At 43.0% G+C, this 18,553-nt stretch overlaps 1 protein-coding gene across 7 annotated transcripts in view; it reads left to right on the top strand.

Annotated features, from left to right (window-relative positions):
- The window catches only part of SRGAP2 (SLIT-ROBO Rho GTPase activating protein 2), a 250,759-nt gene that overhangs the window by 124,253 nt on the left and 107,953 nt on the right, over positions 1–18,553 (top strand). For all 7 annotated transcript variants that reach the window (XM_079760402.1, XM_079760399.1, XM_079760401.1 and 4 more), the window contains exon 4: positions 9,209–9,371. In XM_079760402.1, the coding sequence (XP_079616528.1) occupies positions 9,209–9,371 (163 nt within the window). The remainder of the gene's footprint in view (positions 1–9,208; positions 9,372–18,553) is intronic.

Raw genomic sequence — 18,553 nt, 5'->3', positions numbered from 1 at the left:
GGTCCGGGTGAGGCCGCGGGTCCCTGGATCCGGGTGGGCCTGGCCCCGGGTCCGGGTGAGGCCGTGGGCCCCTGGCTCCGGGTGAGCTTGGGTCCCGGGTCCGAGTGAACCTGGCCCCGGGTCCGGGTGAGGCCGTGGGCCCCTGGATCCGGGTGGGCCTGGCCCCGGGTCCGGGTGAGGCCGTGGGCCCCTGGATCCGGGTGAGCCTGGGTCCCGGGTCCGGGTGAGGCCGTGGGCCCCTGGCTCCGGGTGAGCTTGGGTCCCGGGTCCGAGTGAACCTGGCCCCGGGTCCGGGTGAGGCCGTGAGCCCCTGGATCCGGGTGAGCCTGGCCCCGGGTCCGGGTGAGGCCGTGGGCCCCTGGATCCGGGTGAGCCTGGGTCCCGGGTCCGGGTGAGACCGTGGGCCCCTGGATCCGGGTGAGCCTGGGTCCTGGGTCCGGGTGAGGCCGTGGGCCCCTGGATCCGGGTGAGCCTGGGTCCCGGGTCCGGGTGAGGCCACGGGCCCCTGGATCCGGGTGGGCCTGGCCCCGGGTCCGGGTGGGGCCGCGGGCCCCTGGATCCGGGTGGGCCTGGCCCCGGGTCCGGGTGAGGCCGTGGGCCCCTGGATCCGGGTGGGCCTGGGTCCCGGGTCCGGGTGAGGCCGCGGGCCCCTGGATCCGGGTGAGCCTGGCCCCGGGTCCGGGTGGGGCCGCGGGCCCCTGGATCCGGGTGGGCCTGGCCCCGGGTCCGGGGGGGGCCGCGGGCCCCTGGATCCGGGTGGGCCTGGCTCCGGGTCCGGGGGGGGCCGTGGGCCCCTGGATCCGGGTGAGCCTGGCCCCGGGTCCAGGTGAGGCCGTGGGCCCCTGGATCCGGGTGAGCCTGGCCCCGGGTCCGGGTGAGGCCGTGGGCCCCTGGATCCGGGTGAGCCTGGCCCCGGGTCCGGGTGAGGCCGCGGGCCCCTGGATCCGGGTGAATCAGTGCCCCTGGGTCCGGCCGAGACCAAACCAGAGGGAGTCGGACCTGCATTACCACCATTTGTCCACCATCCAGAGCTGAGGGGTCAGTGCCGACATGTACTCATAGGGAACTGGTGGACATGATATTGGGTCTCAAAAGAACTGTTGGTCCAGAAAGAAACTCACTACAGACTGATTCATTTGCCTGTCAGCATAACTATTATTGCTCATCGCACATTCAATTCTTATAAGTATATCTCTAGTGACACATGATTTCGCTCATCTAGGGGAAATGATGAACAACATAGACTGATGAACAAGAACAGAACCAGAAACAAGGAGGCATCGATCGGACTATTGGGCCTCAGAGGGAGGATAGGGGAGGGTGGGGGGAGGGGGGAGAGATCAACCAAAGGTCTTGTGTGCATGCATATGAGCCTAACCAATGGTTAAGTTCAACAGAGGGTTGGGGCATCCAAGGGGAGGGGTGTGGGATGGGAATGGGGGGATGAGGACAAATATGTGACACCTTAATCAATAAAGAAATTAAAAAAATAAAAAAATAAAAAAAATAAAAAAAAAGAAACAAAAAAAAAAAAAAAAGAAAAAAGAAATAATAAAATGACAAATTTGGTCTAGACTCTAAATCATCTTAAAATTAAAGTCCATGCTAACCCTGCTGGCTCCGAAATTCTGTGATTCTACTTTTTGTTCCTTCTGGCTTTTCCTTTTGTACTTTAAAAGTCTTCTCTTTACAGCCTGTCCTAGGTTGGGCACAGGAGATTCACTGAGTTTGGTAATTTCCAGAGAACCAAGTAAGTTAAAAGCAATATTTAGTGCACTGCTGAAGTATGAAATGTATAAAGCAAGTTGATTACAAACTTGAGTAATAAGGCCTGGGAATTTGGGGACATGTTTGTCTTTTTAGCCATTACTCTAACCACTTTTCTTTCTCTTTTTTTTTTTTTTTTTTTTTTTTGGTGGGTGTAAATACATTGTGTGGACTGCCAAGTAATAATAATGGTTATAACAATAATAAGTGATGGCGATATTGATTTGTAAGTGTAGGACCCTTTAGTGTTTATGAAGTGTTTCTTTATGGTCATCACTTTGGTTGATTTTGTCTTCATAGTATCCATATGAGTTAGGCATGGAAGGTATTCGGTCTTCATTTATCATTTTAAGCACATGAAGCAGTACCGAGGCCCAGAGTGCATCTGTGATTTATCCAAGGTCACTTGGCTAGTAAGTGGCAAAACTAAGACTAAACTGTAGGTCGCATGCCTGGTTCAGGATGCTTTTCACAGAGGACCACCTTGCTGGGGTGGGTGCCATCATTCATCCAGATTCCTTACCGACCTGTAGAACTCAGTAACCTACTGACCTGGAAATTGACCCGAGCATCTCTTACTCTAACTCCTTAACATTTTGCCAGAAAAGCATCAGAGTGGTTAATAATATGCTCTAATTTAGAACACATAAACCAATGAGTGTACAAATCCAGTCACTCAATAGCCACCCAGATACGTCCTGCAACAGTTGATTGGGCAAGATTGATGGAGGCTGAAAACATTATCTATTCATTAAATGAATTGTGCTCAACACTTACAGGATTTCTGTGGTTATGGCATCTGTCATTAATCAATGCTGATTAAGTTCCCACCCATTCTTGGTAATAGATGTTCATTGAATATTCCAAAATATACCCTGTCCTCAAGAGACTCCCTTCTCGTAAGGCAAGATAAATATCAAAGTGACACATAAGAAATGATAATGCAGTGGATCTGGTGACCATTTAGACTTCATCCCTTTTAGCTCTTTAATTTCACAGAATCAAGTTATATTACTTTATTCCTCTTTTCTCATTGTTATCATGAACCATGTAAGAAAACTCATTGTACCGTTAACAGGTATATTCAGGAGGGAGTGGTCTGAATCTTAGGGATCTCCTCTCTTCCAAAGTGGTACTTGGCATGCTTAAGTACCATTCGACAGGCAGGAGGAGTTGCTGGCTATAGATCAAACTACTCAGCTTGTGCCTCGTGCCAGGGAGCTGCCTGCTCCCAAGGTAGTTGTTACTGCTGTGAAAATAAGTGTGTGAATTTCTGAGTGACGTCATTTCAGATTGGCATAGACAGGTATTTATGTCTCTAGCAAGAACTATCAGGGCTGAGCCAGACTGGCTATCAGTCATCATTCAAGATTTTATTCATTTAAAAAAATCTACCAACACATCTATGTGTATTTTTTTCTCTGTATATTTGTCATGTGCTGTAATTATTTATGGGGTTTCTGATGACATCTTAATTAACTAGAGAAGAAGAAACTGAAGATGTAATTTTAGAGTTGTTCATAGGTTATTCTGTGGAGTATATGGATCTGTTAATGTATATGGTTACAAATCATTTTAAACTGAGAAACATATAGGATGTCCCCCAAAAATTTATACACATTTTGAATAATTATTAATTCCAATGGGTTAAATCTGAAAAGAAAGAAACATCAATTGAGCTATCAAAAAATATATGTGTGTACATTTTTCTGGGACACCCTATATATTACTTTTCATCTTGGTTATCAATCATACCTTTGTTACATCTTTTGCTCATGCTATGATGTTTTCTTTTAATTAAGTGAATTAGTCAGCTGAGACCTTTTGATATGATCACAGCCTACTTTGTGGGGTGTTTGGGGGAAATTTTAATAAATAACGAATTTCTAGGCCCTTAGTTCTATAGATCATATAGGGGTAGAGTGCATAGTGCTTGTTCTCTAGCATTTAGATTGTACCCAGAGTACACAAGGAGTTAATTAGCCATTTTGTTGATATCTCCCTGTAGTCTGAGAATGCTAGTGGTAAGACATGGTTGTAAACGAAGGGAAGGTTCCAGGTTGGCAGAAGTCATAGAGAGGGCTGCTAGGCCGGCAGATCTTCTAAGTCAGCCACAACAGGGTTTCACAGTGGGCCATTCAAGCTCGTGTACAACACAAGCATCAAGACCAGGATGAGATGTAGGTTGTAGCTGACAGGTAGTCTAGAGGCAGAAAAGTCATGTCTCGGATCCAGGAGATCTGCAAATGTGAGAGAAGCAGATCAGAAACAAGAATGTTGTTCCCTTTATCCCTAGTGCCCAGAACAGTGCCAGGTACATAGATCTCAAGTGATTTGAAGAACCTCCAACCTTCTCTCCCTGCCATGAACCTGGGGTGGGGTGGGGGTGTTTGAAGGGAAGACAAAGTCTCTTACCTGACATAAATCGATGGAGACATTTCTGGTTAGGGTGTACAGTGGCTCAGATTTGGGAACCACTCCCATTCCCTACCTAACCCAGAGGAATCTTGGTCCTGCCATCATTCAGGAAATGTCAGATACAGTGCTGACATTATTAAAATGTCAAACACGGTGCTGCTCCAGTTCTTAACTTCAAAGCAGATTCCTAAGCTCCCAGCTCTTGGGCATGCCATTATCCCAAGGGTGTGTCTGGATTGCCAGGAACTAACCCAGAGCCACAAGAATTCCATTTCCATATAGCTCTTCCCCCAAACCTGATTATAGGGGACAACTTAGACTATTTTGAGTAAGGTGGGTACACCACTGCTTGAATCCTTTCTAATCATCTGTCCAGGCTACTGAAGACAATTTGTGGTATTAACTTGTCCCTGAACACTTGAAAGCTCATTTCTCCATACATAGAATATACATTTTTGCCTTTAGCCCTTTTATCGTTCCGTCTTAGAATTCTGATCTCATTGCTGGCAAAGCAAAAGCCTGAGCTGTGATAAGCCCAGAGACGTATGCTTGCCTGCTCCCTGCCCGCCTGCCTGCCTGTCTTTGAAAGATGCCTTTAGGCTGCTTATGTACTACTGGGTCACACAACCAAGCAGCTACCATTACAGGAAGAATCTTTTTCAAGTCAGTTTCCACCTTGGAGACACCCCCCTCTTTTTTTAACACCTTCCCCAGCAAATCCAATCCATCCTCTGGCTTATCTGGGTCAGCAAGGGTCTGATTTTATGCATGGCACTGTCGAACCATAAATCCGCTGCGGCTTTGCCTCTCTATCCAGCCCGTCTGCTTCTGTCAGCATCAGCAAAATGCATAATAGAGAAAATAAGCCAGAAAGGCTAATAACACTCATCTGAATAAAATAATCTCTTAGGCTGCGTCACTTCACTTCATTTTAATCAAGGCGCCAGGAAGGAATTGAGGTTTACAAATCCAGCCTGGGCCTTGTCACTAGTTCCCTGTCCAACCATCTCTAAATGATCGCTTTTATTATGTATGTACCTTCTTCTTCTCCTTATGGTTGGATGCTCAATAACATATGCTGAATGGTGTCTTTAGCTCACTTTTATTTTATCTATCATCACATATATATGTCTATTTTTTAAAGTGAGAAGCGATATTCTTAGATGTATTAGTACTAATATTTGCCATCTCTGTATACAGACCAGCAGTTTTGAAAGGAATTCTGAGAAAGGGGGATCAGCTGAAGTTGCTGAAGCACCGGGTACTGGCTCCCTGGGCTCCCTCGGGCTCCTTCATGTGGGCCTCAGCTCACAGTCCCTGTGCGGAATGCAGGGCTGAGCAGTTCCACCTCAGGGGAAGGACAGTGGAAGATTAGATTCTGCTCTCCCATTCGTATCTCCCTCACGTCTTCCCAGAGACCACAGCTGCTTAGTTAATTGCCTGTTGCTGCTGTCTTATCCCGAACATTATTTGCCGAGGGCTGTTCGTTTTCAGCAGCACTCTTGGCCTTGGCCCAGGGCCGGGTGAGGAGCATGTTGGAAGATGATGAAAGCTGAGTCCTAGTTTGTTTGGAAATAAAAATAATAATATTTTTTCACATTTGTATAGTGTTTTACTGTTGATGTAATTCTTTTGCATCCACCATCTCATTTGAGCCACGCAACAGACCTGTGAGGTGTGCAAGTCAGACAGACACTGTTGGCCCAAAAGGAAACATTCTTCACTAGAGCAATACAGAAGCTCAAGCCACTCAGTGATGCCAAGCTTGTGTCACACAACCCATCTGCAGAGCTATGAACATAGCAATTATTAATTAAATGGCACCTTAGGCCAGCAGAGCTTCCGGGGTTTTACAGTCCTGCCTTGAAGATCTTCAGGGAGCTAGATGTACACAGATAGGGATGTGTCCATTTTATAGATGAAACCGAACAGAGGGAAGCGCAAAAAAAGCAAGTGTAATACAAGCCAACTTGGATGTTTATGGAGGTCTTCCCCCTAGATATTTGAGAGAAATCCCTTTGAGCATTTGTTGCCAAGTGTGTTGAACATCCATAAATAATCCAAGTTGAAGAGAAAAACTGGGTTAATGTATTTGAAGCTAATGATTGAGCTGTGCAGGCTTATTTCTTTCAGTGCATGCATAGTCGGCTTGTGACTTCCTGGCCTCCTTTGTTTGGACTCCAGAGTCATCTCCTCTCAAGTACAGTATGATGCTTTTTTGATCTTCCTCCTAAAATTTTTTTTTTTAAGTAAGAAAAACACTTCTGGATATTTTGTCTGCTTTTTAGGGATTAGTGTTTGAGGAGGTTTGCAGCTGTTCAGCACATTCCTAAGGGATGTAGACCTTTTTCTTTAAATGCCCAAGTATTACACAACCTAAGACTCTGGGGGCGGGGAGAGTAAAGAAACTGTACAAACAAATGATAGATGGAAAAGATATAAAGGCAAATTTCAATCTCCCAACCAAACGAAGTTCCCCTGGCTCCAGCAGCCCCAAATAAAATAAGGCTGCAAAGCTGCTAGAGCAGGAAACCACTCTAGCAGAACCTTAATAGGCTCCCCATGAAATCACGTCTCGGTGCCTCGCTTATTTTCCAGCCTGAAGTGTGTTTCATCTTTGTTCGTGTTGGCTGGGAAAATTGTCTCTACAGTGTATTTGTGTTTCTTCTACAGCATGCCTTTCCCCTTGCCTGCCCCACCACCTTCCCAAAATAAATAAATGAATTAATTAAAACACCTCAGTTGAAGAGGAATCTAGTCTGAAAAAGCATACATATTCAAAAAACCAAATACATTATATGAGAAACTGCAGTAAGAGTAAAAGAGATGGGAACCCCTAAAAGAAAACAGTGTCTAATACTGTTTTTTAAAGCCACGGGTTCCTTTTTAAAAATAAAAATCTTGCATAAGCCCCCATGTATGCAACAGATTTACTAGTGTAAATCTACTTTTAAATCTAAAGCACTTATTACAGAGTCAGTCAGTGAGCACATGAGACTGTGTTTATGAACCCAAAATATTGATTGACATTGGGAATATGAATCAGAGTTGCAGTTTTATGTCAGTTTCAGCATCCAAGTTATTCCTGGTTCTGATTTGGATTGCCAGTATCAAGAAACTACTGATTCACACAATTGAGTTGTTTGAAATAGTTTAAAATTGATTTAGATGCTTGAAAATAATACTTTCATTTTAATTAATATTATCTACTAGCTATTCTCACTCACCTTCATAAATATTAACTGGATAATCCCCAAAAATGTATAAGAAACATTGCAATTGATAATGAGGTAGGATGATAATGAGCATGACTATTCTCACTACCCAACCATGGTCTGTAGCATGGGCTCCTGAGCCTTCTGTGGCATGTAGTTAAACTTGACCACTATGTATGAAGTCATATGCTCACCCAAACAGTTTTACTGAAGGAGGCACACAGGCTGGAATTGAAAGCTATTAGTACAGAGCAACATCCATTCTAACCAATAGCACATTTCTCAGAAGTTCAGATACATGCATTGATTCTTTATTCCCAAGTTTGTATAGAATGAAGTTCACCTGGCAGCCCATGAGACACTGTGATGATGCCTACTGCAGGGAAACTGAAGCCAGAGTAGGTTTGGCGTGATTATTTGTCAATAGTTACCTCATAACAGAATTGGGAAAGCCCTTCTAAGTTGGATTCCATACTCTATAAATCACAGGTGCCTGGCACCCTCCATCCTGAATGGAGGCAGTACTGACTAAGTCAAACCACACTCAGGCCATTTTCTTTGCTCTGAGAGTTGGACTGGAGGGAGGGTAAGGGAATAAACAGGAAAATGATTCTTTGTCATAATTAAGCAGGTTCTCTTTGCAATTATAAGGCTTTGTTTTTAATTTCAGAATTGCCACTTTTTAGCTATGTGACTTTGACCAAGATATTTAACCTTTCTTAATCCAACTTTCCTCTTCTGCTGAATGCAGTTAATAACACCCATTTCACCAGGTTGTTGTAGGGTTCAAGTTATATAACATCAGCCATGGTGCCCAGCTATGTGCTAAATACATAATAAGCCCGTGATAAATAGGACCGCAAGCAACCCCTACTTTCTGTTTTTCTCCTTAAAGAGATCCAACTTGCAGATGCAGAACTTTCTGTTGCTTAAATTAGTGCTGTAAACAGTAGAAAATAATTCTTTCAGATCACAATGCTTTCATTAGAAACGAGCATCTAGGTTTGGCACTATACTGTTCTACTCAGGCTGTAGAAGTTGTAGGAATACATGTGTTCCGGGAATGATTGTGCTCTAGAGTGTATGGGATGCGAGATAATGGCTCAATCAGTGAAACCAAAGCATCCTTGGATGTGTTCTATGGAACTGAAGAATTTTTAGTGACTTTTTCATGGCAGCTGCCTCTAATGTTGTATTCATGGAATTCTGTAATAGGTAAGTGTGTGGGCGTTTAGTCTGTATTGCTCTTAACTTTTTGTCTCTAACCCTAGATGCATACCAGATGACTTAGTGGCCAAGGGAATGGCCTTGGCGTGAGACAGCCTAGAGCTTTTTCTAGTCAAACAACACAGAATTGTGGTTCTAGTCCCTGACTTCATCTTACTAGCTGTATGATTCCTTCTTACTAGCTGTGGATAAATTTTCTACTCAGTAAAATGGAGATAATGGTAGTTTGTTTTTTGGTTTGTTCATTTTTTTACAATGAAATGATGGAGCTTAGATGAAATAATGCACATAAAACAGTCTCCCAAGTTCCTAGAACGTAGTAGATGTTCAACAGATAATCTTGCTTCTCCTCCTCCTTCTCTTCTTTCCTCTTCCTCCCCTCTCCTTATCATTATCCTCATTTTCTCCCTTGAGTTGTTAGAAAAAGAGAACATTAGAAGTGCAGAGTGCAGGAAAAATAACGTTATTTCTGTCTTGGCTTTGACCACTGTGATTTTGTGATGTGGACTGTAGTCACAGATGTTGGTCCTGGTTGCTTACTAACAGTGATTTTTTTTTTTTCCCTTGCTGTTTCTCTGCAGGAAGGATCAGAATGTTCTCTCTCCAGTCAACTGCTGGAATCTCCTCTTAAACCAGGTGAAGCGGGAGAGCAGGGACCACACCACCCTGAGTGACATCTACCTGAATAACATCATTCCTCGATTTGTTCAAGTCAGCGAGGACTCAGGAAGACTCTTTAAAAAGGTATGTAGCTGTTTCTAGTCGTAAGATACTTGGGTGGAGCAATGACACAGTTTTGTAAATAAGAGAAAGAATATCTTATTGTCCCACATATTAGACTTGAAATTGGTCATTTCATATCTTATACTCATGGAGGCAGAATATTAAATTGACATTCTTTTCTTTCTTTCTGAGCTGAATTAATAGTAGGTCCAGGAAAGTAACCATTTGCCAGGTATAACCCCAGGATTGGCAGCATAATTCATAATCTGCATGTGTTAATTATGGTTAGTCGATTTCCATACGTGATTTGTGAAGCTGTTAAGATTCAGGGACCTTTTGTGTCACTTCATGTTTGTTTTTTTTTCCTCTAGTCCATTTAGCAAATTTATATATTTATGTTTTTGGTTTAGTTCTCTTTCTAAGTTCTTATCTTGTCCAAGGGGAACTTATGAATTTGGTTATTCTTATCATGACATATCTTTTCTTTAAGTTCTGAATGCTTTATGAAGCTCATTTGTTTGTCATAATACCTTGGGTATAAGTTAAAAAAAAAATTGACCAAGGAAAGACTCAAAAATAATTGCGATAATCTTAAGAAATGTATGGCAAATTCACCTTACCTGTCAATAGTGGAACTATCCTCGTGGAAAGCCAGAAACTTCTTTTCTTAGCTATTTCAACCTGAACTCTCAATGGAGTCATTTATTCATGAATTTTGGTAACAAATGGTGGCAAAGGCCCCAAACATTGTACCAGTACATGATATACCATGTCTAACACTGAGGTCTGAGATCCACGGAAGATATTTCAGAAAGCAAATAATCTTATCACAAGTTATAGGTGTAAAGAATCTATATAAGGCTATTGTATTTGTTTTTTGTATATGGAATTCATTGGTTTCCAGTTGACAAAATTCAGTGTTAAAATTTGAGGATGGGAAAGGATTTCAGTCAACAGGACTGTGGTCAGCTATAGCTCTTGGTTTTCCAATTTTTGTTGTTATTGTTAATCCTCCAACAGGGATATATTTTTTCCATTGATTTTTAGAGTGAAAGAGAGGGAAGGAGGGGTAGAGGTAGAGATAGAGAGAGAAACATCGATGTGAGAGAGATACAACAAGTGGTTGCCTCCCGCACACACTCCGACCAGAGCCAGGGATTGAACCTGCAACCCAGGTATGAGCCCTTGACCAGGAATTGAACCTGAGACCCTTCAGTGCATGGCCTGAAGCTCTGATCACTGAGCAACACTGGCCAGGGTAGTTTTCCAATTCTTAAATTAGGAAGTTTTCCAGATCTCAGTAGGACTGGTATTAGAACCTAATTTCTTCTGTTTATAACAGCATGAAAAAATAAATTATTTAGAATCTTCCAACTACATAGTTGTATCTGTGAAGGGGCTTTCCCTGTGTCTTAGAGACAGTATATTAAGGGTACAATCATTTGACTGTGAAAAGAGGGGAGAGAAAGATAACTTCCTTCAGATCTCACTGGCTGTGCTGTGGTTGGGGTCATGCTTCATTTAGGGGCAAGGATACTTTTCACCGTCTACTCATAGCTTTTAGCATCTGCTGTAGCTTGCTTGTCATTATTTGAATTATTCTGCAACAAATTGGTGATGTGTATATATGACTAAAATGAATGACTATCTATAATAATAAAAGCATAATATGCTAATTATACCAGACAGCCTAACGACCTTCTGGACGAAGCCACAGCTGCAGGGGCTGAGGCAGAGGCAGTTAGGGGCGATCAGGCAGGCAGAGTGGTTAGGGGCAATCAGGCAGGCAGGCGAGCAGTTAAGGGTGATCAGGCAGGCAGGAGAGTGGTTAGGGGAGATCAGGCAGGCAGGTGAATGGTTAGGGGTGATCAGGCAGGCAGGCAGGCAGGCAGGCAGAGGGGTTAGGGGTGGTCAGGCAGGCAGACAGGCGAGCGGTTAGGAGCCAGCGGTCCCGGATTTTGAGAGGGTGCAGGCTGGGCTGAGGGGACCCTTCTCCCCTCCCTCCATGCACGAATTTCATGCACCAGGCCTCTAGTAGTTAATAATACTGTATTGAATACTGGAAATAAGTTAAGAGAGTAGATTTCAGGTGCTCTTTTCACACACACAAAGGTAACTTAACTATGTGAGGAGATATGTTAATTAGCCTGATTATAGAAATTACTAGAGGCCCAGCATGCGAAATAGTGCGAGACTCAGACCTGCCTCGCCAACGCAGGACCCTAGTCCCGCCACGCCCCGAGACCCATCAATGTACCTCCTGGTGACCGGTCGTTTGGTTGTTACAGCGTTATGGCCACTGGCCTTTTATAATATAGATTTTATCCTATATAATAAAACCCTAATATGCAAATTGACCGAATGGCAGAATGACTGGTGGCGGAGCGACCTGTCGCTATGATGTGCATCGACCACCAAGGGGTAGATGCTCTGATCGGTAGGTTAGCTTGCTGCTGAGGTACAGCCGATCGGGACTGGGCAAGATAGGCCGGACACTCCCTAGAGCCAATCTTCCACAGTCCCTCCCAGGCCTCTAAAATATTTCTTCTAATTAATTTCCTTTCAATGTGCATGAATCTGTGCACTGGTCCTCTAGTATGTATAAAATCATTGTTATACACCTTTAATAGATACAATTTTTATTATAAAAATTTAAAACTTATTTAGGTGGAACCTTGATAGTAATCAGATACTACTTCAGCTCTTCCTTATGCCCTGGATAGCCACTTAAGCTATCTTGCGAAGGAAAGGGGGTGTCTGATAGTTTTCTCCTCTGTTTGCTGTGTTCATCTGAGAAAAAAATTTTGTGAGAGATGCTCAGTTATCTAGATGTCACCTAATCTCTCAGCTTTAGAAGTTTAGGGGAGAACCAAGCTAAGAGTCTTACAGCCCCTCCAGATCTCAGAGATGTTTATGTTGAAGGCAGCCAGTTACCAAAACCATGAATGTCCCTGGTTCCTCAGGTGCCCTTCACATTTTACTAAAGTCCTAACTGCATAGCATATATACAAGACACTTGCCCTTTAGTAGGAAGAGTTCATCTACTTAGGCCGGGCATTTCTCTGTTGGGGGTATAAGAAAGAATTTCTAATTACTCACATTTTATTGCATTATCTATAAATTACATTTCATTGAAGAAATTGCACATTTAGGCTTATAGGTAAATGCATTTTTATAAACAATGTATTTGGTAACTAGCTCCCAGATCAAGAAACAGGATATTTCAGTACCCTGGAAGTACTGCACCCCTCCCCCATGCTTTCTTCTAGTCATTAAGGAATTAGGAGGAGACAAGTCCCAAAACCCAAGGATAACAATTGTCCTAACATTGAATAGCAGAGATTCGTTTTGATTGGTTTCATACTTTATATAAATAGATCCATACAGAGTGTATCTTTTCTGTCTGGTTTCTGTCATTCAACCTTTGTTTATGAGGTTTAGTCATATAGTTGTTTATAGTTGCAGATCATAGAGATCTTGATAAATTTTTATCAATTAAGTCATAGATTCATTTGCCCTGGCCAGTGTGGCTCAGTTGATTGGACATTGTCCTGTGCACCCAAAGGTTGCCATATCTATTCAGGTCAGGGCATATGCCCATGTTGTGGGCTCAATCCCCTATAGGGGTGTGTAGGAGGCAGCTGATGATGTTCCGCTCTCACATTGATGTTTCTCTCTCTCACTTTCCCTTCATTTATCTCTATAAATCAATAAAAAGATGCATATATTTTTAAACATAGATTAATTCTGTTTTGGCTAGGTGTGAGCCTCTCTGCTTTCTAGTAATGGACACAGAAGCCTTCTCTCTCCATACCTTGATTTTTTTCATCTCTTTTGGTTAGAGTATGTTGCACATGAAGAATTAGAATCCCACTGCTTAAGACACAGTAATCAGGTAAGAGAGCTAAAGAATGTCCCTGGCCACCCTGTCAGCTATGTGAAGCTTCCAAGGTGTGGCTCTGCTCTCAGAACAGAGGCCTTTTCCAAGTAACCTTTTCCCTCAGGCTCAGCTCTGCTAGTAACTCTGACACCTTGGCCGATTACTCCTCCTTTCTGCGCCTCAGTTCCCTGAAGTTGTGTTGTTGTTTTTTAAAGAGTTAGGCTGTGTGATCTCCATGCTGCTTTGGAAGTCTAATATACTGTAATTCTAGGATGACAAGGGTATTCTGCACTGGGGGCTTTCCTTCAGTTGTTGGTGACCTTTGTTAAATTGTGATAGGTAAGTTGCAGTCCCTGAGATAAGGACAAACAAGAGGAGATGTGGGTATGGAGGGGGCTAGCTTAAGCAATGGAAGACTACATTTCTTGAGGAATGCAGCACTCAGATTCTGTTATCTATAAAGGCCAGCAACCGAGAGATGCCAAAGTGGAATGCACATGTGTAAAATAGATACACCTTGTATTTTACCTGTAAATTTGGTTCCAGCAGCAAAAGAGACACCAACTTCAGAAAGAATACCTTTATTTCTGAGTCAGCTATGGATACCTATGAAAATTCACAAATTTGAATCTGTTCATCAGTGGCAAAAAACATGGATTATCTCCTTTTCTCTCCCTCCTCCTACCCCCCCTTCCTCCTCCTCCCTCTTTTCTTCCTCCTTCCTCTTTTTAATCTATAAAACTTGATTCACTGGCACAGGTGAATTTCAAAAACTAACATTTTTTGAAATCTTATGTGCCAGGTACAGTGTTAAACACTTTATATACATTATCTTTTTTAATCCTTATCTTTTTTAATTCTGTAAGGTAAATAGTACTATTATCCCTATTTTATGAAGGAGGAAACTGAGACTTAGAGAGATTAAGAAAAAAAAAAAGGTGAAGCTAGTATTTAAATCCAGATATTTGTCTCTAGAACTTAAGGTTTCTATGTACAAGTTACATTAGCATCTAGTTATGGTGTGCAGAGTAGATGGTGTTACAGATTTTCTGACTCTTTTCTGTTGAATCCAGGTATTTCACTTAGTTACAGAATTAATCTAACCTTTTCTCTTGAACACAAACCTTCAAAGGGTATGGAGGTGTTAAACATCAACATGGGATTGTTTCTTCTACCCTGTCTGGGCAAGCAAAGCAGCTGGAAGTTGAGAGGGAAATAGGGCAGCAGTATTTTTCTCCCTTGGGGCACAATCTCTAGTAAGAGAGAAACAAAGACTCATTAAATGTGAGAACTGGCCAAAAATCGGGCCCACAGCTAACTCAGCTAATTTGGGGATGTCAGGGTGGCTGTACAATTGACCCCTCTGTGCTACTGAACGTCCTTAAGGGATGCTCCTGCTGGCCCTCTGGTTTGTGGTTATGTTTGCGGGGACATATTTTACACTTGCATGAAACCATGGTGGATTCCTTTAGCTAAATATAACATGTGGAGAAAGTAGCCTCCTGTCCACAGCTTAAGAAACAGACCCACTTTGTTGAGGCTCCAGGGGAAATTGAGCCCATTTGGTGCTCCTGACATCTCCTCTCGTGTAATGAAAGCTCAGTCTGTCTAACCCCTGTTGGAACCAAGGTTTGGGCAAATATTATTGCTGCCACCTTCATCTTTTAATGCAGTGGCTTCAAAAACGGTGGCCAAACACTCACTGTCAAACACTCCGGTTCCATGTTGTCTCTGAGAGGCATGTTCTAAAGAATCCCACCAAAAATATAAATAATTTTCCCCACTTTCTCAACATAAACTCATAAACTTGGGTGTGCTTTTTCTCAGAGGGGAGAGAACAGTCCCATTCTCTCTTCCTCCTTTCATTTAGCTGGAGCACTCTTAAAGTACCTTGACTTTGCTTTTCAAGTCACTGTTTTTAGCCTTGAACAGTTTGCTCACATGTAGGTTTGGAAGCTGGTCAATTGTCCTAAGACTCAGTTGCATCCTTTTTTACAGTATTCCAGTTAAATGTACTCCTGTCTTACCTTTATTATCCTAAGATTCTGTGGCATAAAGCCAAGTTCAGTTGAGAAAGTTAGGTCAGATTCCTGATAGACCAGTAGCTCTCAACTTTTCCTGTTTGTGAGAGTCTTTCAAAAAAAGAATCATTGTAACCTTGAATAGATAAGAGTTTTTAGGATAGAAAAAGCATGAACTATAAAAGAAAAAAAAAGATAAATTGGACTTCACCAATTCTTGGACTTTTGCTCTTGGAAAGACATTATTAAGAAAATGAAAGGCAAGCCACAGATTGGAAGAATATATTTATAATACATATTACTAAATAATAATTTAAAAAGCTATTCAGATTAAAAAAATAAGCTAAAGATTTTGATAGACACTTCACTAAAGAAAATACATAAATGGCCAGTAAGCACATAAGATACTTAATATCTATCATTGATCATCAGGGAAATGCAAATTAAAACTATAAGGAGATATGCTGTGTAGCATATATCTAGATATTAGCTTATCACTAGAATGGTCAAAATTAAAAAGATTACCCTGCCGGCGTGGCTCAGTGGTTTTGTGTCAACCCATGAACCAAGAGGTCACTGGTTCCATTCCTAGTCAGGGCACATGCCGGGTTGCAGGCTTGATCCCCAGTGCGTGAGGCAGCTGATGATGTTTCTCTCTCATCAGTGTTTCTGTCTCTCTATCCCTCTTCCATCCTCTCTCTCTTAAAAAGTCAATAAAACATTGTGTGTGTGTGTGTGTGTGTGTATACATACATATGTGTATATACATACATACATATGTATATATATATATATACATATGTATATATATATATATATATCTCCTATCTAATAAAGAGGGAATATGCTAATTGACCCTCACACCATCACAAAGATGGCAGTGCCCACAGCCAATAAGGAGGGAATATGCTAATTGACTGTCCCGCCCTCAAAGATGGCAGTGCCCACAGCCACAAGATGGCGGTGCCCAGTCCCCTCAGCCCCGCTGGGGTGGCAGGCGGGCAGCAAGACTGGGCCCGCCCCCAGATGGGCCCGGCCGCTCTGTGTGCCTGCCTCCGTAGTCCCCAGTCCCCTCAGCCCTGCAGCTGCCCAGGGCTGGCCCGAGGTGCAGGCAAGCCTCGGATGGCAGCTCCCCAGCCACCCAGGGCCGGCCCGAGGTGCAGGTAAGCCTCGGATGGTGGCTCCCCAGCCGCCCAGGGCTGCCGGAGGCTCAGGTAACCAGTGCCGGCCGAGGCTTGCGCTGCCGGCAGTGGCAACAGCAGAGGTGTGATGGGGCATCACCTTCCCCTGATTGCTGGGTCGCCTCCCACCTCTGAGGGCTCCTGGGGTGCCCTGAGGGGATAGGCTTGGCTGTGGGAACCCCCACCCCTGCCTCCAGTGCAAGGATTTTCGTGCACCGGGCCTCTAGTATATATATAAACTGACAATAACAACTGTTAGTGAGGACGGATGGAATTCTCATGTTGCTGGTAAGAATGTAAAGTGGTACAACCACTTTAGAAAATAGCTTGTCAGTTTTTTATGAAGTTAAATATGTACTTACCATTGACCCAGAAATTCTATGTCTAGCTATTTACCCAAGATAAACAAAAGCATATATCTAACAAAGACTATACCTGAATGTTCCTAATATTGTGTGCTGAATAATGGTCTCCCTGCCCCTCCATCCCAAAGATGTCCATTGAACCTATGGACATTATCTTATTCAAATAACACTTGATACATACGATGAATTTGAGGATCTTATGATGGGGATGTCATGCTTGATTATCCAGGTGGGTCCTAAATGCAATCACTAGTGTCCTTATAAGTAGGAGATAGAGGGAAATTACAAAGAGGAGAAGGCCATGTGATAGAAGTAGAGAGAAGCAGAGTCACAGAGAGAAGCTGCTAGGCCACTGACTTTGAAGATGGAGGAAGAGGCCATGAGCCAAGGAATGCAGCTGGAAAAGGCAAGGAAACGCAACCGCCCCGAGAGCCTCCTAAGGGACCACACCCTGCTGATACCTTGGTTTTGGCCTAGTAACACTCATTTTGGACTTCTGACCTCCAGAACTGTAAGAGAAAAAAAAAAAAGTATATTGTTTTAAGCAACCAAGTTTGCTTAAACAAATACACATTAACAGATGAATGGGAAAACATAGGTGGTATATCCATCTATTAATACTACTCAGCAATAAAAAGGAACAAAATGCTGGTGATACAATAATGTAAATGAACTTTACAAATATTATACTTGTAAAAAGAAGCCAGACACAATGAGTACATTCTGTATGAGACCATTTTTATGAAATTTCAGAAAGGGTAACTCTAATCTATAATGATAGGAAGCAAATCAGTGATTGCCTTGAGGCCATGGTGTGGATGAGGGATGGACTGCAAAGGGACACAGGGAACTTGTATGGCTATGGAAATATTATACAATCTTAATTATGATTGTGGTTACATGAGGATGTGCATTTGTCAAAGCTTAGCATACTGTATACTCAAAATGTATACATTTTACTGTGTGTTTATTATGCCCCAGTAAAGCTTATTTAACAGATAATTTTAAAAAATGCAACACTCAAGGCCCCACCCCAGGGCAATTGAATCAGACTCTGGGATAGAGCCTCGATGATTCTGGCACATGGCCAGGGGTGAGAACCACTGCTTGTAGACACTCTGGTTTCCACCTTTGGGAAACCCAAGAGCACATCTGAAGTCCTAAGATCCTATCTGAATGTGAGCCCTGTTTGCCCCTCCAACAGACAGTATTGGAGCATCTAGGCTGGTTGGTCTAGGCCAGTGGTCTGCAAACTCATTAGTCCACAGAGCCAAATATCAACAGTACAACGATTGAAATTTCTTTTGAGAGCCAAATTTTTTAAACTTAAACTTCTTCTAACGCCACTTCTTCAAAGTAGACTCGCCCAGGCCGTGGTATTTTGTGGAAGAGCCACACTCAAGGGGCCAAAGAGCCGCCTGTGGCTCGCAAGCCGCAGTTTGCCGACCACGGGTCTAGGCAACCCATTGTGGTTTTCCTGCTTTATTCTTGGAGGGTGACAAAGGGTGAGTCTGACTTCAGATAAATTAAGTCATATTGCAGGAAGTGGGGAATGTAAGAAGGGTGCTAAGGAAGAGATGTAAGAGTCTCAATACTTTTCTCCAGGGCCCACAGATGTTAAACATGTCCTTTTCCCATTAGTAGGTCAGTCATGATACAATATCTGAAATAAAAAGAGAATTGCCATGACCAGTCAGATTTCCTTTGTCACCAAGGAAATGGGTCTAGCTATAAAGGAGGGCAAAGGAGATTTCAA

The sequence above is a fragment of the Cnephaeus nilssonii genome, assembly GCF_951640355.1.
Source record: "Cnephaeus nilssonii genome assembly, chromosome: 21".
Lineage (NCBI taxonomy): Eukaryota > Metazoa > Chordata > Mammalia > Chiroptera > Vespertilionidae > Cnephaeus > Cnephaeus nilssonii.
This window is presented reverse-complemented; position numbering and strand designations above follow the sequence as displayed.